General features: G+C 36.4%; 1 protein-coding gene across 9 annotated transcripts in view; it reads left to right on the top strand.

Annotated features, from left to right (window-relative positions):
- The window catches only part of CCSER1 (coiled-coil serine rich protein 1), a 1,251,132-nt gene that overhangs the window by 565,241 nt on the left and 662,246 nt on the right, over nt 1-23,645 (top strand). For all 9 annotated transcript variants that reach the window (XM_067736957.1, XM_067736956.1, XM_067736955.1 and 6 more), the window contains one exon: nt 19,243-19,326. In XM_067736957.1, the coding sequence (XP_067593058.1) occupies nt 19,243-19,326 (84 nt within the window). The remainder of the gene's footprint in view (nt 1-19,242; nt 19,327-23,645) is intronic.

Genomic DNA, 23,645 nt, shown 5'->3' with positions numbered 1-23,645 from the left:
TCATTGTCATTTGTCTGTAGGTATTTTTTGTTTTCCTCTTTGATTTCTTCAGTGATCTCTTGCTTATTTAGTAATGTATTGTTTAGCCTCCATGTGTTTGTAATTTATATATTATTTCCCTATAACTCATTTCTAATCTCATAGCGTTGTGGTCAGAAAAGATGCATGATATGATTTCAATTTTCTTAAATTTACTGAGGCTTGATTTGTGACCCAAGATGTGATCTATCCTGGAGAATGTTCTGTGCACTCTTGAGAAGAAAGTGTAATCTGCTGTTTTTGGATGGAATGTCCTACAAATATCAATTAAATCTGTCTGGTCTATTGTGTCATTTAAAGCTTGTGTTTCCTTATTAATTTTCTGTTTGGATGATCTGTCCATTGGTGTAAGTGAGGTGTTAAAGTCCTGCACTGTTATTGCATTACTGTTGATTTCCTCTTTTATAGCTGTTAGCAGTTGCCTTATGTATTGAGGTGCTCCTGTGTTGGGTGCATATATATTTATAATTGTTATATCTTCTTGGATTGATCCCCTGATCATTCCATAGTGTCCTTCCTTGTCTCTTGTAACATTCTTTATTTTAAAGCCTATTTTATCTGATATGAGTATTGCTACTCCAGCTTTCTTTTGATTTCCATTTGCATGGAATATCTTTTTCCATCCCCTCACTTTCAGTCTGTATGTGTCCCTAGGTCTGAAGTGGGTCTCTTGTAGGCAGCATATATATGGGTCTTGTTTTTGTATCCATTCAGCAAGCCTGTGTCTTTTGGTTGGAGCATTTAATCCATTCACGTTTAAGGTAATTATCGATATGTATGTTCCTATGACCATTTTCTTAATTGTTTTGGGTTTGCTTTTCTAGGTCCTTTTCTTCTCTTGTGTTTCCCACTTAGAGAAGTTCCTTTAGCATTTGTTGTAGAGCTGGTTTGGTGCTGCTGAATTCTCTTAGCTTTTGCTTGTCTGTAAAGCTTTTGATTTCTCCATCGAATCTAAATGAGATCCTTGCTGGGTAGAGTAATCGTGGTTGTAGTTTCTTCCCTTTCATCACTTTAAGTATATCATGTCATTCCCTTCTGGCTTGTAGAGTTTCTGCTGAGAAATCAGCTGTTAACCTTATGGGAGTTCCCTTGTATGTTATTTGTCATTTTTCCCATGCCGCTTTCAAAAATTTTTCTTTGTCTTTAATTTTTTCCAATTTGATTATTATGTGTCTCGGCGTATTTCTCCTTGGGTTTATCCTGTATGGGACTTGGTGCGCTTCCTGGACTTGGGTGGCTATTTCCTTTCCCATGTTAGGGAAGTTTTCGACTGTAATCTCTTCAAATAATTTCTCGGGTCCTTTCTCTCTCTCTTCCCCTGGAACCCCTATAATGTGAATGTTGTTGTGTTTAATGTTGTCCCAGAGGTCTCTTAGGCTGTCTTCATTTATTTTCATTCCTTTTCTTTATTTTGTTCCGCTGCAGTGAATTCCACTATTCTGTCTTCCAGGTCACTTATCTGTTCTTCTGCCTCAGTTATTCTGCTATTGATGCCTTCTAGTGTAATTTTCATTTCAGTTATTGTACTGTTTATCTCTGTTTGTTTTATAATTCTTCTAGATGTTTCTTAAACATTTATTTCATCTTATTGATCTTTTCCTCCATACTTTTTCCGAGGTCCTGTATCATCTTCACAATCATTATTCTGAATTCTTTTTCTGGAAGATTGCCTATCTCCATTTTATTTAGTTGTTTTTCTGTAGTTTTATCTTGTTACTTCATCTGGTACATAGCCCTCTGCCTTTTCCTCTTGTCTGTCTTTCTGTGAATGTGGTTTTTGTTCCACAGGCTGCAGGATTGTAGTTCTTTTTGCTTCTGTTCTCTGCCCTCTGGTAGATCAACAATTTCCCTTTTTAATTCCAGTTCAGTTCTTCTGAAATCAAGGTGGTACATTTTATAGCATCAAGGTGTTATACGCCCTTAATATTTCTCTGACATTTTATTGGCGTAGCCGAGGATCTCCGTGTAGTTTTTGAGAGACAGAGAAACATGCTGCTGAATAGAAGAAGGTTGCATGTAAGTCTCACTAAGAGAAGTAAATTTTTGGAAAGTTATCTCAAAGGTAATAGAAAATTAAATAAGAGCTTTAGGAAAATTTTCAGAGCTATAGCTGACCTTGTTTTGAACAGAAATCCCTGTTTGAAAAAGTCTTGGTCCAATTAGTAGGTCTAATTAATGGTATATATTAAGAGTTAACTATACATTGAATAAACTTTGGTGATGTGCTTTAATATTAATAGGAAACATGACATCGTCATAACATCCAACATTTATGTAATGGTAAATAACTAATATTTATTGAGTGCTTGCAAGGAACGCACCCCTTCTAAGTGATTTACATATATTGACACAAATTAGTCTTAGTCACTCATTTTAATGCCTACAGGAACCACATAAATTAAGCACTAATATTTCCCTCATATTTCATATGAGGAAACTGAAGTGCCAAGATACTAAGGAATTTGAGAAAGGTCAGATAGCTAGTAAATGACAAAATTTTAAAATTCTGTAACTCTCTAATACATTTCTATTCCTTACTATTTCTATACATTTCTATTCCTTACTATTCTCCATCCTCCCACCCCTAGTAAGCCTTAGTTAACTGAGTTTTCTCATTTCTCAACTGGAAGCTTGTTTCTTTCAACATTATGTACCCAGTGTCTGGCACAGGGTAGGCACTCAAAAAGTAATTTTTGAAAAAGAAAGAAAAGAATATATTAATTAATCAACAAATCTCTGTTGTGAAAGACAACTTAAAAAATGCCTCTACACATAACCTGCTGGACTCTAAGACTTCACATCCAGCACTTTCTATTACCCCTCCCTCGCTTAGTTTTCTCCTGATAATTTGTCACCATTTCTGTTATTTATCTTGGATAATTTGAAACCAAAACAGTGTACTTTGGTGTCAGAATGTATAGGTTCAAATGGAAACTCTATTACTTATCTCTGTCCACTACTTAACTTGTGACATTAGAAGATTTATTTAAACGTCTCTGAGTTTCAGGGATTTTTAAATCTGTACAATATAGATACTAATATCTACCGTATCTGTCCAGCAGAATTATTGTACTAACTAAATTAAATGTGCTTAAAACAACTAGGAATGCTTGGCATATTGTAAATTTTTTATGAAAGAGACAATATATCATCATACTGGAATATCTAGACATTGGAGCCAAAGAGACCTAATACTGTTACAGGATAGTTCTGGTAGATTGAGTGCATTATTAATACATTTAACACATTTCTCAACGCTTGATCACAAAACATAAGTTCCTAATTCAGGGTTATTGTAAGGGTTAAATGAGATAATTTATCCAGAGTTCCTTATGTACAATTAAAACAAAATAAATGTTAGCTGCTTCTTTTAGTAGTAGCTCTTCTTTCCTCTAAATATTCCATACTCTTTTGGTTTAATATATTGGGGCGGAAAAAGAAGACAATTCACTGCTTCATGATTGAATACATTTATTAGACTTTTTTCATGTAGTTCTCTTTAAAATATAAACACTGTTTTTGCCTGATAATGGTATAACTCAAATTATACTGTCTTGAACACTATGCTGCTTAAAGTTACTACTGTAGGAAGTAGAAAATTCAGGTCTAACAAAAGTTAATATGTTGAATGTGTATTTTACAGACACTGGCAATTGGAAGACTATGATAGGGAGAAGATTTATACTGTATCTATGTATTCATAAGTCCCTAAATAGAAAGAAACACAATTCGAGATTTTGAAAAATATATTGAGAAGATTAATTTGGAAGTAGGATGTGCATGAGTGCATGGATAGATGTATCTCTTATTGGATGATTGCAAGTAAACATTGCTATAAAAGTATCTAAGAAGCAAAATTTATTGTATTCAAGTTCTCCATTAAATGCCAATACATTATTGGAAATGCATTCTTGTAGAAAACTAAACCAAACCAACACACAAACAAATTAGAAAACCAAATCCATCATTCCCAAAACCAGCACCCCAGAAGTTACATATTTTTCCTATATTCTGTCTCATATTTGGGGAGGGAACAATCTGCAATGAAGTCAGGGAACTTCATGTGGGATACCATGTTTAACCAGAGGGAACCTTGCATTCCTCAAGATTCCTGATCCCTTAGAGACAGGCTTAAAGGTTCTTAATTGACTTTTGAGAATTCTTTATTAAACCACATTGAATTGATTTGCAATTATGCATTTTAAAATTGTGTGCATTAATACCTTGATAAAAATTATTTCAGACAATAGTTGAGCATTTTTCCAGAGGGCTTGGGACAAAATCTGTAATTCAGTTCCACTACTAGCAATTTAGGTAAAATACTGTTACCTGTTTTCTCTAATACGATAATAGCCTCCTAATTGGTATCCTCACTTCCTCTCTTACTACTCTATCTCCTCCCCTTATTTCCCCAATCATTCTTCCAACTTTATGTAAATATTATGTCATACCCATACAAAACAAAAAAAACCTTGTCTTTAAACACCTTCATTCCCTTTGTCCTTAAGATAAAGTCTAAGAAGCCCAAGTGATAGGACTTATTGTACAGCATTGTCAAGTGCCATTCTGTCCCTTTGTGTTTTATACTTCGTCTGTACTAGATATCTTTTAATTCCTTGAATTTTCTGTGTTCTCTTTTACCTTAGTCCAGGCGTGTTTTGTTTTTCTTTTTTCCACAGCAAAATTATACTCATCCTTCAGATCGGAGCTTGAGCATTACTTCATCAAAAAAGACTAAATTGTCTTTCTCTAGAATCTAATAATTCTCTTCCATAACATCATTGTACTTTAAAAATCTGTCCCTTGTGCTAAAGAGTATAACCATCCTTTTCCCAACGTGTTTGCTGCTGTATTCTCAGACCCTTGTCCAATGGCTCACATTTAGCATTCACTTGTTTCTATATACCTTACTCAGTGAAAGATTTTTAAATTAATAAGAGTTATGAGTGCAAGGTCACATGAGACTTTCCCTAAGGGTTTTGCATGCATTCTTACAATGTCAGATCCTACCTCATTGATCCCGTCCCCACACAGACATTCTTCCTTGATGTGGAGCCCACCAGCTGAAAAATGTCTGATGCTCCCGTGAAGCTAGGGTTTGGTTGTGTGACCCAATCCTGGCCAATGGACCATAGGGAAAAAAAATTCCATTGGATGAAAAAGATACCAGCGAGGAGAAACTGTCTTCCCTAATATTAAATCAAGTTGATTAAGAACATGCATTTTGGATCTGTGTTTGCCTTCCTACAACTATGAAGGGTCAAGGCTGAGAACTAATGCCAACCCTTTGAGGATGAGTGAGAATAAAATAGAAAGTATCTGGGTCTTTGATGACGTTAGTATGCCACTGAATTAACTAAACCTGGAATCACCTATTTCTGGTCATCTTGTTGTATGAGGTAATACATATCTTTTTTGTTTAAGCCATTTATAAGTGGTAAATTTTTACTTACTGTCAAAAGCACCCTAAGATACAGATGCCCTCAGGACTTGGTCTTCCCTGAGTCCCTGTTATGTAGTTAGTGTAGAGTCACTATCATCTGTAGTCTAGGTTGTTAACTTCTCAGTGAGGACAAGTTTCTTCTCTAACCTTTCTGTTCTCCTTTTCCAAAAGGGAGATAGGTTAGAATCCCCCAAAGTTAAGCCCAATCACTGGTGTCCTTTTGTTTCCCTTCTAATTGATCTGTAAGAATATTTCAGGTTTATGAATGATCCTCAAAATAATTCACGCAAAATGCTGAGATAAGAAAAAGTACAAATACAGTCACTTATCTGCCCTAGGGAAGTCTGAAAATTTTCCCAGACCAATGTCAAATGGAGACCAAGGGTTAAGGAGGCTCAGATTATCCATCATGACTTTATTCAAAAGTTGAAGATGAGAGGCAAATAGATGAAGGGCCTTTTCCATCCAGTTAACTATATGTGAAAGGAAAAGGGGTAGGCAAAGGACATTAGGTTTCTACATATTGTTGACATTCATTCAAACGATTCTCTCAAAATAATGATGAACTGTGGAGGCCCCGTGAGCATGAGACATGGTTAGGAAGACCCTTGCCGAGGAATATTTCCTCTTTACTTTATTAACATACTTTGTAAAAGTAGCCTCAATTTGCTGGTGTCAACTTTTCTACATATGTGTGATATTCAAAAGATCGTGAACTCGTGGAATCCAGAACAGAAAGAATATTCCTCATGATACTTTATTCTCTATAGAACCAGACACTGAGCTCAACTCAGAAATTTCTCATTCATCAAACATGCAATGTGTAAAACTCCTTTCTAACATAAATATAACTGTGGGATCTTAGCTACCAGGGCTTCTCTGAGGCACTCTGCTCTCCTGTAAAATCTCAGTAATAACATAACTCATAGGGTTTCTGTAAAATCAAATCTAATGAAATGATGGACATAAAGCCTATGGAACTGAGTGGGGAGTCTTCCCTTATTTCTCTAGAAGTTAAATTTAGAAGATTTTGTTTCTGATAAAATAGGCAATACAAAAATTAGTTCATATTTTTCCTTTTCTTTTGTGGCTAAGATTACTAGGGTGTTTTGTACACTTTTTTTCTGCATTCTTTTAAAAATACCTTTATATGTAATATGCAATCTTGGCTTTAAATATTAGGGAAAATTAAAATTTCTGCATTTTTCTCAGTATTCTAATAGCTATTGTCAATACATATGAAATCATGTTTTTTGTTATTGCAATATGACAGTCTTTTATTATATTTTAGTTCTGTTGATAACTTTTGTGTTTTCCTTGATCAAGTCACTTATCTTTTCTATTTCTATTTTTTATTTCAATTTACTTATGAAAGACAGGAATAATGATTGTGATGTAGCTTACAAAGAAGGTAAAATTATCTTGAAAAGAGTGGTGAAAACCCAAGCACTGTGTTAGATGCCTGATATGAGAGAGAGAGAGAGAGAGAGAGAGAGAGAGAGAAAGAAAGAGAGAAAGAAAAGAACATCTCTATTATAAAGTATTCTTCTATATGGTTTTGATACTGTGAAAGGCAGTAAAATTATTTCCTGTTTCTGATAGTTCTTGAGTATTTGGGGATTCAGGATTGTAGATTTTACATATCTATATCTATCTAAGATTTATATACCCAGAGTCTTAATTATACAGCACATTCCCTGGCCTGCCCTCATTGAATTGTTACTTAGAATACCACCAGGAGGTAGCTACTAGCATCATTAATGGAATATATTATGGGCAAAATATATTCACCCAAGGAGTTTCTGGACTAATCTAAGGAAATAAAAATCAACTTTAACTTCAGATTTCAGCCTCATGTTTCTACTAAAGCACTAAAGTCACATAGGATAGTAGATGACTAACCCCTCCATTCATTGAATTGGTATTTACTGAACTCCTCCTCTGTGAAAGTTACTGGACTACGTTATTTGTGATGTATAAAAATAAATATGGTTCCTATCCTCAAAGATCTTACATTTAACAGGTAAATTAAGCAATACAAATAACCTTATTAAGGTTTCCTTCCTTACTGTTGAAACACAATCAGGGAGAACAATTCCAAGACTAGTGAATTCTAACCAGATACAAAGGCCTGAGTTAAGTCAACAGCAGTGGGAATTGAAGAAAGGGAATGAATTAAAGGAATTTTGGAGGCAAAAAGAGGATTGTTTGTCCCTTGGTGATAGAATGTGAGAAAAGATGAGAAGTCAAGGCTGGGGACTTCCATTTAAGTTCCAACAGTTAAAGAGCTTGGACGTTGTCACTTGTGTTTTTACAACAAGAAAAATTTTGAACAAACTGAAAATCGACAGCTATTCTTGGGCCTATCAGAGATATAAAGCCACTGAGCAAACCACCACCCGAGGCAAATATAGAGAATCACAGCTGAAATCAGTTTACTTGGAACAGAGCCACTGATACCATAACCTGGTAAGAACACTTAACTGGTAATTTTGGTGAATTGCTAAAAGCTGTGAGCAGACTAACTTGATAATAGGAAACTCCTGGAGGGCCATATTCTTCGGGGGGAACCCACACTTAACATGAGTTTTACCTCTAGGAATCCTACCAGGTTCTCACGGTGAAGTACCAAAGGGAGCAAAAAAATGAAAACAAACAAAAAAACAAACTAAAAAAACTCTGTGGCAGAAAGATGGAAAAGTAACCATTTGAAGTATGCCCAGAGCATTCTTCCTAACAAAGGGAGAGAAAAGACTTTACCAGACAGAGCCTTATTTCTCCTAGGAGGAAGGGCACTTAACCAATTCCAGCCCTCTCTACCCTTCCTGTATCACCTTAGGGGGAGAAATAAAGCCAAGATAGACTTGTTAAAGTCACAAGCAACCCAGAGACGGGTCCACTAAAAGACTGATATTTAATCATAAGGTTATAGAATGCTTTTCCTCCTCAACTTCTTATCACTGCCTCAGCGGGTTTCCAGTATAAATAATAGTGAGTCACAGCTGAAAGAGCTGCAAGACACAGACTCTATCTAAACTGCGTTCTTCGAGTAAGCTGAGACAGCAGAGGAGACAAAAATAAGGACACTTGAGGAATTTTAAGCCTTTGGGAACTACAGCTACAGCAAATATTAAACACAGCCCAACTTCTAGCAAGATTAACATAAAAACTCCCACTATTTACCTGTTATTATTACCCAGTATATTACCTTCAACTTTCAAAAAAAAAAATTACAGTGCATGCTAAAATGCAGGAAAAAACAGTCTGAAGAAACAAAGCAAGCAGCAGAACCAGACTCATATATGTCACAGATTTTAAAGTTAGGCAGGGAATTTTAAATAGATATAATTAATAAGTTAAGGGCTCTATTTGAAAACAAACAACATGCAAGAACAGATTGGCAACATAAGCAGAGAGATGGAAACCCTTAAGAAATAATCAAAAGGAAATGCTAGAAATAAAAAGCATTGCAACATATATGAAGAATGCCTTTGATGGGCTCATCAGTAGATGAGGAAAGAATCAGTGAGCTTTAAAATATGTCAACTGAAACACAAAGAGAAAAAATATGAAAACAAAATAACAATATCCAAGAACTCAGTTTCAAGAGTATAGCACGTGCATAACTGCAGTACCACAAGAAGAAAGAGAAAATGGAGAAGAAATGTTTTAACTAATAATGGCCAAGACCTTTTCAAAATTAATGACAGATGCCAATCTACAGATCCAGGAAGCTCAGAGAATTCCAAACAAAAAATATATATATATTAAAAAAAAAATCTACACTAAACATACCATGTCGAAACTGCAGAAAACCAAAGACAGAGAAAATCTTGAAAGGATACAGAGGAAAAAAAATACCTTACCTATAGAGGAAAAAGAATACAAGTTACAATGGACTGCACTTCAGAAACCATGCCAGCAAGGTAATGGAGTGAAATAGATAAACTGCTGAAAGACGTCAAGGATGAATTGGGTTTCTTGATTAAGTTATAGAAGAGATGATGTTATTAACTGAGATCAGAAGTATAGAAGAAATAACATGTTGCTCTCCAGGGTTGAGATTTTAGATTTGAAAGTTTGAGTCTGACATGCCTGGAAATATAACAAATTCATTTCTCCAGGATGCAGTTTGAGATCTGGTACAAGATTTCAGAAGATAGGAAGGTGAGTATTGATAATAAATACAGAAGTGTTAGTTATAGGTTGTTGCTAATACAATAAGTTGTTGAGGTGAAACATTTGAGATAGGAAATGGCTTCAGATAGAAACCCAGGAAAAATGAACTTTTGAAGAAAAAATTGAGAAGAAATAAAAGTATTAAAAAGTTTAAAACATATCCAAACTATATATAACAAGAGTAAATAACACTGTAGAAGTCCAGGAGGAAGAGAGATTTTAAAGAAGGGATTTTGTATTATCAAGTCTAAAGCATAGATCAGACTGAGGACTGAAAAAGATGTTTCTACTTAACACTGATGAGGGCAATTTTAATTTAGTAATAGAGTGAAAACCAGCTTTCAGAGGCAGGAAGATTGAACAGTTATTAGTTATTTATTCATGGTAGCTCAATTGCAAATGAGGAGTGGATTCTATAAGTGTAGTTCTTCTTTCAAGAATCTCATTAATAAAAGGAGAGTCAGGAGTAAAAGTCAGGAATCAAAATGTTGTTTGTTGTTATGTTTGTTTTAGGAAAGGTAGAAACGTAATCAAGTTTAAAGACTGAGAGAACTAGTAGGGAAGGCTCAGCTGTTACTCTAATTTAGAGAGTTTTCCTCTTATACCAGTATTTTAAATATTAGTGAACAAGTGTTTAACCTTGCCCCTACTGTTCATGACTTTATATACAACTAACTGAAAAATTCATGGAAAACGTATCTTTCCCCCCATCATCCTGGATAATGGAAAGCATTTGCCATGAGGACACTTCATGGCACATTGTGATTACAGCAGCAACATTATACCAGTTATCATAAATGCATATGCTTGTTTTATATATTCTGGTAATCATTCCTTTATTCAATTGATTTTCAATAACAGTGTATTCCAAAGAGTGAGGTTAGAAAGATGAAAAATGATGGGTCCAAACTCACACCTCCAATTGGATCTCATAAAACTGAAGGGATAAAATGGGGAGCAGAAGACTGTAAATCTTTGAAATGTTTCCTAGATGGTCTGGGTAAATTCTTCATTCCCCCCCCCCCCCCCGGTAGAAAACTACCTATCTAGTTTGTACCTATGTGCTTCAGTATTGGCTTCCTCCAATATATAGTTTCCTTTTCTTTTTATTATGTTATAATCCTGTGACTTGACTGGCTGTCTTCTTACGATGTTAGATGTTGCACAGCTGGGCAAAAATTAGCAATAGAGGAGCAGAAATCATATTTAAATTCATAGTCAAAGTGAACAGAAAGGTCTATTACTTTCAAAATTGTATAATATCATTAAAGTGCAAATCTCTCAATGTGACAAGTTTAGAATAAAGATCTCATGAATTACAATTACAATTTCTGTTCAAGCAAAGTAACTTGACAATTATTGACAGAACTAAGGTACCATTCACCTCTACAATATATTGCTTTCTCAGCAAACCCAAGTCCGATGCCATTTAAAACTGTATGTTAAAATTGTACACTTCCATAAATTGCCATTTATTTTCTTTGTAATCTTAACATTTTAGTAGATTTATAATACCTTATTTTTGAACAGTTTTGTATACTTTCTTAAGCTTAATTATCAAAATGCTGTTGCTCTCCTCTGTGTAAAGAGTACTTAGTATCAAAAGATGCGAGTCTTTCCCTGCAGGTGTTTGTAATTTAGCCTATTTACTCTGCATTTTTTGGTGTCTAGTAAATAGTTACACAGTTTTAATTGTGTGGGGTGTAGGTATTTATGTAAAAATGTTGCTGAACGTTACCATTTGCCTATTCACTAAAAAATAAATTGGTTTTGACTACTTAAGTTCTCTTCCTCCTTACCCTCTGATAGGGGAGTTCTTCTTTATCAGATACATTCTCAAGAGTTTTTCTGATGCCTAATCAGAAGGGAAGCTGGGCAGGTCACGTGGCTCCTCAACAAGGGCCTTAGGACATTTGCAGGAGCAGCTGAGGTGTATCAGAGAAACTGACAGAGGAGAAAAGAGTAGTAATCGTAAAAATTATTGTTGCAAACTATGTGTTCCAGTAATGCAGGTCAAGACATACAAAGATCTCTAGTTGTTGCAGGGTTTTTTTTGGGGGGGGGGGAGCCTGGAATATTTTCTTTTGAACACAATATTATTCTGAGACTATGCCTCGTGTGCCACAGATTCAGTAGTTACATGATTGCTAAGTATGTTTGAATAAATATTTTGGTTTTCATATATATTTTTTAGGATATAGCACCTTTAATATTGCAAGCACATTAATGAAAATTTAGAAATTAAAACATTTAAAATCACACAAAACCCCACACCTCTAACAAAATGACTGTCATATTTTGAATATTTTCAGATCTGTGATAAGTATATATTTCATATAGGATTCCATTTACAAAAAAAAGTGTATTTTTCATGTTACCACATAGACTTCGTAACCATCCTTTTTTTCTTTTTTTTTTTTTGAGGTACGCAGGCCTCTCACTGTTGTGGCCTCTCCCGTTGTGGAGCACAGGCTCCGGACGCGCAGGCTCAGCGGCCATGGCTCACAGGCCCAGCCGCTCCACGGCATGTGGGATCTTCCCGGACCGGGGCACGAACCCGCGTCCCCTGCATCAGCAGGCGGACTCTCAACCACTGCGCCACCAGGGAAGCCCGACTGCCAGTTTTTTTATCCAGGAAAAATGTGTTTATTCGAGATGAGCAAAGAATTACCACTCAGGGTCTGCAATAGTGGCAAGCCAAGTGCAAGTATCCCCCAGCAAGGAGAGAACTCTTTTAGAGAGGGAGAGGAGGAAGCTGGGGGGGCTGTATTAAGCAGAGTCCATTTTTAATTGAAAAAATACTGGGTTATCTGCCTCTTACATGTTGAAGTCTAAAATATAAACACAGACATAAAATAATGCTTTGTTATTCAGAAAGAGGGATACACTGCTTGAAATGAATTCTGTGATAAAGTTAAAAAACCATAAACCTCGGGCTCGTCTGGAGCCTGTGCTCCGCAACAGGAGAGGCCACAACAGTGAGAGGCCCGCGTACTGCAAAAAACAAACAAGCAAACAAACAAACACCTTCCTGGTAAAAATGTTCTGAGTACCCACTGACGATGTATGCAAAGAATTTGGTATTATTTCCGAATTTCAACAAATTATAGTTTTCTTATTAGTAATTGATTTATTCAGGATCACACAGCTAAGTTGTGCCACAGCAAAGACTCAGATGCAAGTCTTCTCTGCCTCAACTGAGTGACATCAAGAGGTAACATGAAAAACAATGATAGATTTGTAAGTTTTGTTCTATATTAGATTATAGTTTTTAAGATAGTTTAGTGTCGCTTAATGATAATCTAAAACTTCCCAGTACTCTTTAATTTACAGAATCTTTGAGACAAAAATTTTGTTTTGTAATGGAAGTTAAATTATATATAGTTGGTCTCAGTACACAGGCATTCAGTGCATAAGCAACCATTCAAAAGTATATCTGGTCCATAAGTTTAAAAAAGCTGCTTTTCCCAAATTCATGTCTTAAAGACTCCTGTTTAACAATGTATTGTACATATATTGAGTTTTTGAAGATAGCACTGTATATGCTGTTACTATCCATTAGTGCTCTAAAAAGGAACGAAGCATGACCTTTCCTACTTTCCTTAGTACCTGATACTGGTTTATATTCTGGAGCTGTGATCCGTAGCTTCAGCTAATGTTTGTTGCTTTTTCGCAGCTTACTTTTCTGACCTCCCAGACTGCCTGAAACTACTGCTTAAATTGAATCACATTATCTGCGATTCCTGTACAGTACAACATACAGGCTCTCTGCTTTTTCTTCTCCCCAGAATTCTACAATTATGCCAGAATTCTTGAAAAAGCATCCCTACACCATTACTTATTTCTGTATTCTTTATCATTGTCACAATTCACCCCATAAAATGGGATATTACCATTTTTGAGATCTGCTAATATTAGGGATGTCTCTCGAGTTTTACTGTCTTGAATAACATATACAACTAGAAAAGCTTTCCTCTCCCTTCATTATGCAAAAAATGTATATGTATTGCCAAACAGTACCCAATATTATTCACACTGTCCTTCCCCTCTGTCTGAAGGTGGCATAAATGTCCAGGGCCCAAGAGCTGTCTCAGCAGGATGGCAAAAGTGTGCCCACTACCTACAGCCAGCTCCTGCCAGCACTATGTTTTATAAGATTTAAAGATTCTTTTGATGGTGGGACCTGACACACTAATGCTCAGATGAAAGACAGAACTCTTTGTTACTTACACCTCCAAATGAGAGAAGGCTGCCAGTCAGGGTCATGGAGGATATTGCCCCCTGGGGACCAAGCCACAGCAAATTGGGCAGTTTATAAATGACAAGCAGGATGGGATTAGCTAGGTTTCCAGCACTCCCTGAGGACTGGCCAATGTGAATAACGTCAAGAGCTCTGTGGTGCAGAGACTGTCTCTAGTCTCCTGGGACCTGGCCCGATGGGGTTGGTACCTAATGGCCCTGCAGTGTGAAGACCCAATAAAGGAAGTGTTTGGAGTATGGACTTAATCAGCTGTTGAAGAGAACTAACTGGCCTATCACTAGCCAAGGTCTTAAAACTAAGTCAATATAGCATTTAGAAACAAACAAACAAACAAAACAAGTGTATTATGCACTGATGAATGGAGTATTTATAAATGGAATATTTCCTGCCATATTAATAAACAAAGGATGCCACAGTCACCAATGATTGCAACCCTCCAATGTGAGCCGGTGAGCCCTGAGGAAACTCTGGGCTGAAAAGAATACCTGCCATCTAGCAGCCATCAGACTGTAGTCACTCCCTGTGGTGAGCCTTGAGGAAACTCAGGATGTGGAAATACAGGCTCCAGAGAGCTGAGGTGCATATCAAAGGAATGATTTCAGTGAGCCCAACTCTTGCATCTTCCCATACATAGAAAAGAGCTTAATTCCTTAACTTGAGATACCTGGTTTTCTTTATTTAACAGTAATCTTTTTTTTTTTTTCTAACAGTAATCTTTTGATGTTCCCAATTACCTGCACTTTGTTGCAGAACTCCTATATAGGGTCTTCCCTGGTAGCACAGTGGTTAAGAATCTGCCTGCCAATGCAGGGGACATGGGTTTGCGCCGTGGTCCAGGAAGATCCCACATGCCGCGAAGCAACTAAGCCCGTGCGCCACAACTACTGAGCCTGCGTTCTAGAGCCCATGCTCCGCAACAAGAGAAGCCACTGCAATGAGAAGCCCGCACACTGCAACGAAGAGTAGCCCCTGCTCGCCGCAACTAGAGAAAGCCTGCGTGCAGCTACGAAGACGCAATGCAGCCACAAATAAATAAAATATTTTTTAAAAAACCAAAAAAAAACAACTCCCGTGTATCCTGGCTCCTCCCCTCGCCTCCTAGGAGCAGTTTCTCAGAGTTATCTGAAACGCTGTCTCCCGGGCTGCAGTCCTCATTTTGCCCCAAATAAAGCTAACTCACAACTCTCACATTGTGCATATATATATATATTTTAAGTCAACGGTACTTATAGGTGAGGAATGGGGTGTGTTTGATGTCTGCTTACTTTTGTTCCTAGCAACTAAAGTTCATAGCTTTGTTCATACATAATTCTCTGAGTTTATTCAGGGTATTGAGAGATAAGATATCCCCTACTCCTTACATAAAACATGAAAAGCAAGTAAGCATGCCTTCATAACAGAAAGGAACTTTTAACAGGCTGTTTTTAGCCTTTTCATTTTTTTTTCTTATATATTCTACATTGTGGGAAGGGTCACTTAAAACAATTGCTTACCTTATTTAAGAAATACAAGTACAGGGCTTCCCTGGTGGTGCAGTGGTTGAGAGTTCGCCTGCCGATGCAGGGGACACGGGTTCATGCCCCGGTCCGGGAAGATCCCACCAGCCGCAGAGCGGCTGGGCCCGTGAGCCATGGCCGCTGAGCCTGCGCGCCCGGAGCCTGTGCTCCACAACGGGAGAGGCCATAACAGTGAGAGGCCCACATGCCGCAAAAAAAAAAAAAAAAATTAGGAAATATAGAATTGAATTTTAGTCCTAGAATTAATTATACTTGACTGAGAAACAGGATGCCATAATTATTCAATTATATATTTTCATAAGTAATATGCATTTAAATAAGTACAAGGTTAAATTGCTTACATTAGCCTAAGGGTTAATGGAATAACCTTATTTTAAAAACAAAGATACTAAAATCCTGTTAATTCTACACATCAATAGGATTTCTAACTCAATAGATCATCCTATCAAATATGTCCGAGAATTTTGCAAATATATTGAGCGAATATCGATTCATCTGAGAGTAGCCTTCATTTTAGTAAGTATTGTTTAAGGGTTTTCATCTTGTGTGTTAGACAGATACTTGTATGAATTTTGCCACATGTACATATAACAACTAAAAACAAAACTCTAGGTAACTATGATTCATTTGCAAAATCATTCATAGAGAAGGATTTTATAAATTTGCTTCTGATGACACACAATGAATACTTAATATGTTATTCCATAAATAAGTGCAAATGATATATTAGCACCTACCTGGTTTAAAGCTGTGAGATTAAAAACTTCTTGAAAAAGCTTCCCAGGGAAAAAAATCAGAGAATTTAGTAAAGTGAGCATGATTTTGGAAAGCCAAGTTTCTTTACAATTCCTATTAGCCACAATATAGGTAAATCTTCACTTTAAATGAATTCATTGACAAAATATTAATTAATATACAAAAGTATTGCTGCTAATTATTCAATAACAAACAGTTGGAGTAGATTCTGGCTGAGGCTCAGATCCCCTTTCAATAAAGGAGTCACTGCCCAGCTGAAAGTCCTATGGTTAGCTCACTGTCTCCAGCTGAAGTCAAGCTCATCGCTTGTTAGTGTGAGACAATGAATAACATGACAGCTGCTGAGATCTAGTTCGTGAGTCAGCTCCCAGCCAATGACTGAACAGGGAGTGGTACAAGAGCCTGCCCACTTTCCCTCCGCCCGGGATTCCTCTCCTAGGCAGTCTTGGTGCTGGAGCTCCTCGTTTCGCTGGTAGAGGATTTGTCAGGTATGAATCATGGCCCATGTCCCTCTGCCCAATTCTAATTCTTCTTTTCTTTTCACATGGATTTATTCTTTTATAAACCTTTTGTACTCTTAACTCTACCTCAATATTTGTTTCCTAGAGAAAATATGACAATATTTTATTTTATGAAGGGAGTTAGTTTTTCTTAAGTGGGATATTAGGCAAGACTGGGAATATAAGCAGTAATACAGTAGAGTTTTTGTCATCAGATAGTTTATAATCTGGTGTTATCAACCTCCATGATAAAGTCCATGGGCCTCAAAGAAGTTAATTAGCACAAAGCCACAGAGAGGGTTCATGGTAGTACCAAGGATTTGACCTTAGATGTCTCTGATTCTAAGGGACATGATGATTTTCTTACCTACATTTTTTTTTTTTTTGCGGTACGCGGGCCTCTCCCTGTTGTGGCCTCTCCCGTTGTGGAGCACAGGCTCCGGACGCGCAGGCTCCGGACACGCAGGCTCAGCGGCCATGGCTCACGGGCCCAGCTGCTCCGCTGCATGTGGGATCTTCCCAGACTGGGACACGAACCCGTGTCCCCTGCATCGGCAGGCGGACTCTCAACCACTGCGCCACCAGGGAAACCCTTACCTACCTTTTAAGCCTGCAAACTTTTTCTTTGCATTATGGAGCAAGCTAAGCTTTTTTACCATTAACATTGTAACATGTAATATTTAGAATCTATGAAAATAAATATTAAAATGTTGTGTATAAACTCTACCCATGAAAGCCCATGTTTTAGGGAAGAAACAGGAGTACTATGAAATAAAAGGAACAGATAATTAGTATATCCCAATCAGCTGGCTGTCAGCACATGAAAGGCGATATTAGTAAATTTGAATCATGTGTTCTACATTGCTTAAAATAGAAACAAATTAACACCATGAGAACCAGAATAAAGAAATACTCTGTTTATTCTAATCCATTAGCTGTTTTCTCCCTTGCCAGCTCAGGTAAGGTTAACAGATTCAGAAAAAGTGGGAATTCTCTTACTTATACTGTTTATCTGCTAAGTTATGGGAAGTAAACGTGGATTTAAACATCTTCTGTGTGTCAGTTACAATGCTTGGTGCTGGTAATATGCTAATGAAATAGTCTGTCTGCTCAAGTGGGTTAGGGAAACTAGTCTAATGAGGGAAGGAAACAAGCAAACAGCACTTGAAGTATTAGTACCGTATGAAATGATGTATGATTTAGACGCTATGGAGCACGGCGTCACCCTCAAGGGAAACATAACTCAGCCAACAAGGGAAGGCTCCCTGCTGGAATAAGGAATAATGCTTGAAATGCCTCCTAGATCATGAGAAATTGTGGGAGATAGAGAGATGCAGTGTAACCCAGAGATGTGCATGTGTAAAACAAGGAGACATGAAACAACATTCTGCAGCTCGATTCTGTAGGAATGAGCCCTGGTTGTAAGAAAGTTGGAAATGAAAAACTGCCACTCCAGAAATATGCAAGTAGTTGAGAATGAAAGGCACCATATGCTATGCTAAAGAGTTTTGACTTTCTTTTCCTCTAAAGTGATTAGCTGTTACATTAAGAAATGATGTAATTAATTCCCAGTTAGGAAAATATCTCTGGCAGATAGGGAAGGTGATAGACATAGAACCAGTTCAGAGACTTAACTGCAGTAAGTCAGATAAGAAGCAATGGATACCTAGAGTAAGTCCATGAGGAGTAGAAAGGAGTGAGTTCAAGAAATACCAAGGAAACAGATCAAAGAATTGGGTACCAGATTGGGTTCAGAGTGAGTGTGAGCTGAGAGTATGGGATGATTTTCTAGCTATTTTAGGAAATAAGATAATGAGAGAAATAACTGGAAATGATTTTTGAAGTAGGAAAAGGTGTTGAGATAAAGTTTGAGTTGGAGTGTCCATGGGAAAATGCTGAGTGTATGCTCAGGAAGTAGTTCTTTTTGTGGGTTGAAGCTTGGAAGATAAGTCTAGATTAAGCATTGGTTAGGTGGGAGTTTCCAGTGTAGAATAATAGAGGTCATGGATGTGGATGTATTGTGTACATGGGGACTGTAGCTGAATGTTCATGCAGAGTGACAAGGTTAAATACCCAAAGACAGAGCTCTAGTGAAAGGGACAAATGTTACAGAGATATCATTAAAAATAAAGACTATAACGTGGCCATTCATTTGAGAATTAATATTTAATTATAACAGGAATAAATGGTAGGTAAACTATCTCTTTTGAAGTATAATTTTTTTATTCCCCTGGTTATGTATGCACAGGAATGGGAGGACAGAATTTAGGATGAATCCCTGATTTCTGTCTTAGACAACGAAATGAACAAAGAGAAATCAAAAGGCTATCAGAAAAAATGTATGTGTATATATCATATATAGTATAGTATCTTTGGATACATTAGTTTGTTTTGCAACATAGAGTATATTATGAAAAATATCAGACTGTAGAGGAAATTTCAGTTTTCTTAGTCATATGCAATTATCTCCCACTGCATGAAGCTAACTTATCAAGAGCAAAGTGAAAGGTCTGAGTGTATTATGCCATCTCTTTGATGTTCTTATAGGATATAATGAAAGATGAATGCTCAATGCTGAAGCTGCAGCTGAAAGAGAAGGACGAACTCATTTCCCAACTTCAGGAAGAACTGGTAAGTGTGAACAATATTTGGCCCACGGGTGTATTTTCCTTGCAAGGTTATTTGCTATAAACCCTACAACTTATTTTATTAACACTAAAATTATTAGTGATTTATAAACTGTTAGTGATTCAATCTGATTATCAATTTTATAATCCTACAGTAATGGATTTGACAGTCTGAAAAAGAGAATGTTTTATAATATATATATATTGAACTTTACATAATTCCAGAAACAGATTACTGACCCAGGATTAGGCATTTCAGTTGTACCTATCAAAAATCGTGAAGGCTAAGGCCACACTTTATTTTGTAAAGTGCAAGAGTTAACTCCATACTGCCATACCTAGAGACACAATCATGTAATATGAAGCAAAGTACTCAATAACTTTGCTAACAAAAGCAAATTTTACTTTTACATAAAGGTACCAAAAATGCATTAAGCTAATGAGATGTTTTGTTAATATAGATATTATATAAATCCCAAATTATCTAAAAATTATACAAAAATATGAAATGTATAGTTCATGTTTTCAGGGTGTTTTTTAGATGTGACATCATAAATGTATTAAATCATACTTTCATAACATGAAAACACATTTGGTAGGTAACAAGAATAGCACACATTTGATCTGGATAGAAATTAAAAAATGAGTTCTCCAAAACAAAAATGAGGAAGTAATGAGAAATTTTAAAAATTAATCATTCTTAAGAATACCAATAAAATAAAGACATACTATACAGTAAGAGGCCCTGACTCATTATCAAGATCAAAAAACAAACCCTAGTCAATACTGTTCTCTATGATTTCATATTTGACTACATTAACAATGTATTATGTAATTATTAAATAAATTAAATGACAAAACAGATTTTATAGACCATCAAGCTTTTGAGAACTTTTCTGAAAACATATTAGTGAGAGAGCATACAAATTTAGAGTATTTTATTGACTCTTGACAACTGACAACAGTTTTACTGAAACTTGACCTTTAGACTTTGTTTCATGACTGGGTTTGATGCTGATTATTGGTCCCATGAGCATATTATTGTCACTTTAGACACCCATTGACCCATATGTATTACTTAAGATAGTAATAGAATTAGACAAAAGGAACATGTCTTACATTACTGGGAATAACCTTTCATAAATAAGTAATTTATTTATAATATGAAATTTACTACATAAAACATGACTACATATAACTGTATAGGTATGTATTATGTAATCAAGCTTTATCTTTGAGTTGACTAAAATCATATGTAGATATTTATGAATGGATGCCTAGAATTATTAGTTTTAACACGGCAGAAAATGTATTCACTTTGCCAGAAAATGCATATTTTGGATAATTAACTCAGAAAGAAGTGTTCATTTTTTTCCTGCAACATTAGTTATGATCAGATTTAAAACTTAGCCTATACAAGAAATCAGACATTCATTTGTTGAATGAAATGAGAAAGAAAATGATTACTTCCAGAGCCAATGTTACATAGCTATAATTAAGATAATTTAGTGCCCCTGCGTCCAAAACAGTCCTCTGTTGGTTGATCTAGTAAAATGAGATGCAAGTGTTTTCTTTTGCTTGTTTTTTGTTTTTGTTTTAAACTTGAATTGCCCAAATTGACTTATTAGCTTCTAAAATTTCCAGGTAACAATCAAGGTAGCATTTTAATTTTGTGCTATGTAGTTTGCATAGTCATCTTAAATAGTTCAACAAAGGAGAGTGTTAACTTTTGAAAATAGTTTGTTTCATTAAAGAAAACTGTACCTAAAGAAAAAAGTGTATAGGTGATTTAGGAAGTTAAGGAAGAAGAAACATTGTTAAAAGAAAGTCATCATTAAAACCGGACTTGGAGCATGGACAAGGTGGCAATCACATAAAAGTAATATAAACCACTTAGATCCATTGAAAATTAGGTCCTAGTATTTCTGATTCTGATAATAAGTGACTTGTGACATTCTGACAAAGTAGACATTAAATTTAACATTTTCAAATTTAGATAGGTAAAGTTTAAATTTCAAAACATTTTAGGAACCAGTTTCCTGTACCCTGCTATAATCACAATCTGTAAGAATTTAGTTTTATTATGGGTTTCTCATTTCTTAACCACTGCTGCTATCATAAGCAGTTTACCTACATATACACTATAAATCAAATTTAGAGGTAATTATACCAATAAAGAATTTATATCCAACTTAGTAAAGTTATTTTAATATAATTTATTTAGCCTCACTTTGATATTTTCAGTTTAAAAAAGTTAGTGCGGTGTGGGGTTGGCGGCAAAAGAAGTTTTTATACCACTTAAAACTTTTTTTATTGAGGTAACATTGGTGTATAACATTTTATGTTTCACGTGGACAACATTACATTTCTGCTTCTGTACAGACTGCAGCATCCTCCAGACCAGAAATTTGGTTTCCCTCTGTCACCATACAGTTGATCCCTTTATTCATTTTGCCCTTTCCCAGTGCTTCTTCCTCTCTGGTAACCAATACTCTGTATTTATGTATGTTTTTGTTTGGTTGTGTGTGTGTGTGCTTGTGTGTGTTTTAGTTTTTTGATATTCCACATATGAGTAAAATCGTAGGGTATTTGTATTCTCCATCTGACTTTTCTTTTTTTTTTTTTTGGTACGCGGGCCTCTCACTGTTGTGGCCTCTCCCGTTGCGGAGCACAGGCTCCGGACGCCCAGGCTCAGCGGCCGTGGCTCACGGGCCCAGCCGCTCCGCGGCATGTGGGATCCTCCCGGACCGGGGCATGAGCCCATGTCCCCTGCATCGGCAGGCGGACTCCCAACCACTGCGCCACCAGGGAAGCCCTCCATCTGACTTTTTTTACTTAGCATAATACACTCTTAAGGTCCATCCATGTTATCATAAATGGCAAGATTTCATCTTTTTTTTTATGGCTGAGTGGTATTCCATTGTGTATAGATACCATATCTTCTCTACTCATTCGTTCATTGATGGACACTTAGTTTGTTTCCATATCTTGGCTATTGTGAATAGTGCTGCAGTGAACAGAGGGGTAAATTTATCTTTTCGAATTAGCGTTTTCATATTCTTTGGATAAATACCCAGAAGTGGTGTTACCAAACCCAGGTTTGGCTGTTTGCCGCTCAAAAGCTGATAATCCAAGGGGCAAGGGTCGATAGAAAGGAAAGGTGCTTTAATCAGGAAAGCCTGCAATCTGGGGAGAAGGTGGACTACTTGTCCTTAGACCAACTCCAAATATTCTGCTCAGTCATGACGGTTTTTAAAGGGGAAAAAGGGGGAAGAATCTTGGTGAATCGTTGAGGCAGAAGGTTGGATTCTGCATCATTCTCCCTTGCGTGCAGACTGTCTGACAGTCTTCAGATGTGTGATCTGCCTGCAGGATTGTGGCAGGTAGAGAGCTACTCATTTTTTAACTGCTTCATTTTTCATTTTATCCACAAAAAGAATCAACAGGCATAGTGTGCATGTAGGAGAGCATAAGTCAGGAGTTAGGTTAAATTGCCTACTGATCTCATTCCTATACTAAGGTTCTCTTAAAGTGAGAGGGGAACAGAAATGAGCAAACAGGAGAGGGGCAGAAGAGCTGCTTTCAGTGGGATAATTGGAGCATACGGTAGTTCTGTTAACTTTTTGTCGACTCTCCATGCTGTTTTCCATAATGGCTGCACCCACTTTCATTTCCACCAACAGGTATGAGAATTCCCTTTTCTCCACATCCGGCCAGCAATGTTGTTTCTTGCCTTTTTGATAATAACCATTCTAACAGGTGTGAGGTAATAACTCATTGTGGTTTTGATTTGCATTTCCCTAGTATTTGGTGATATTGAACATCTTTTTATGTGCCTATTTGGACATCTGTATATCTTTTTGGGAGAAATGTCTATTCAGCTTCTCTGCCCATTTTTAAATTGGGCTGTTTTATAATATTGAGTTGTATGCATTCTTTATATATTTTGGATATTAACCCCTTATCGGATATATGATTTGTAAAGATCTTCCCCCATTCAGTAGCTTGTGTTTCATTTTGACGATTTTCCTTTATTGTGCAGGAGATTTTTAGTTTGATGTAGTCCAATTTGCTTATTTATCCTCTTGTTTCTAGATATGTCTCCTCAGGCAAGGGAAAGATATTGCTATGACTAATGTCAGTGTTTTGCTTATGTTTTCTTTTAGGATTTTTATGGTTTCAGGTCTTACATTCAAGTCTTTAATCCACTGTGAGTTGATTTTTGTGTGTGGTGTGAGATAGTGGTCTAGTTTCTTTTTTTGTACATGGCTGTTCACTTTTCCTAGTACAATTTGAAGAGACTATCTTTTCTCCATTGTATAT

This window comes from Pseudorca crassidens, chromosome 4, assembly GCF_039906515.1.
Source record: "Pseudorca crassidens isolate mPseCra1 chromosome 4, mPseCra1.hap1, whole genome shotgun sequence".
Lineage (NCBI taxonomy): Eukaryota > Metazoa > Chordata > Mammalia > Artiodactyla > Delphinidae > Pseudorca > Pseudorca crassidens.
This window is presented reverse-complemented; position numbering and strand designations above follow the sequence as displayed.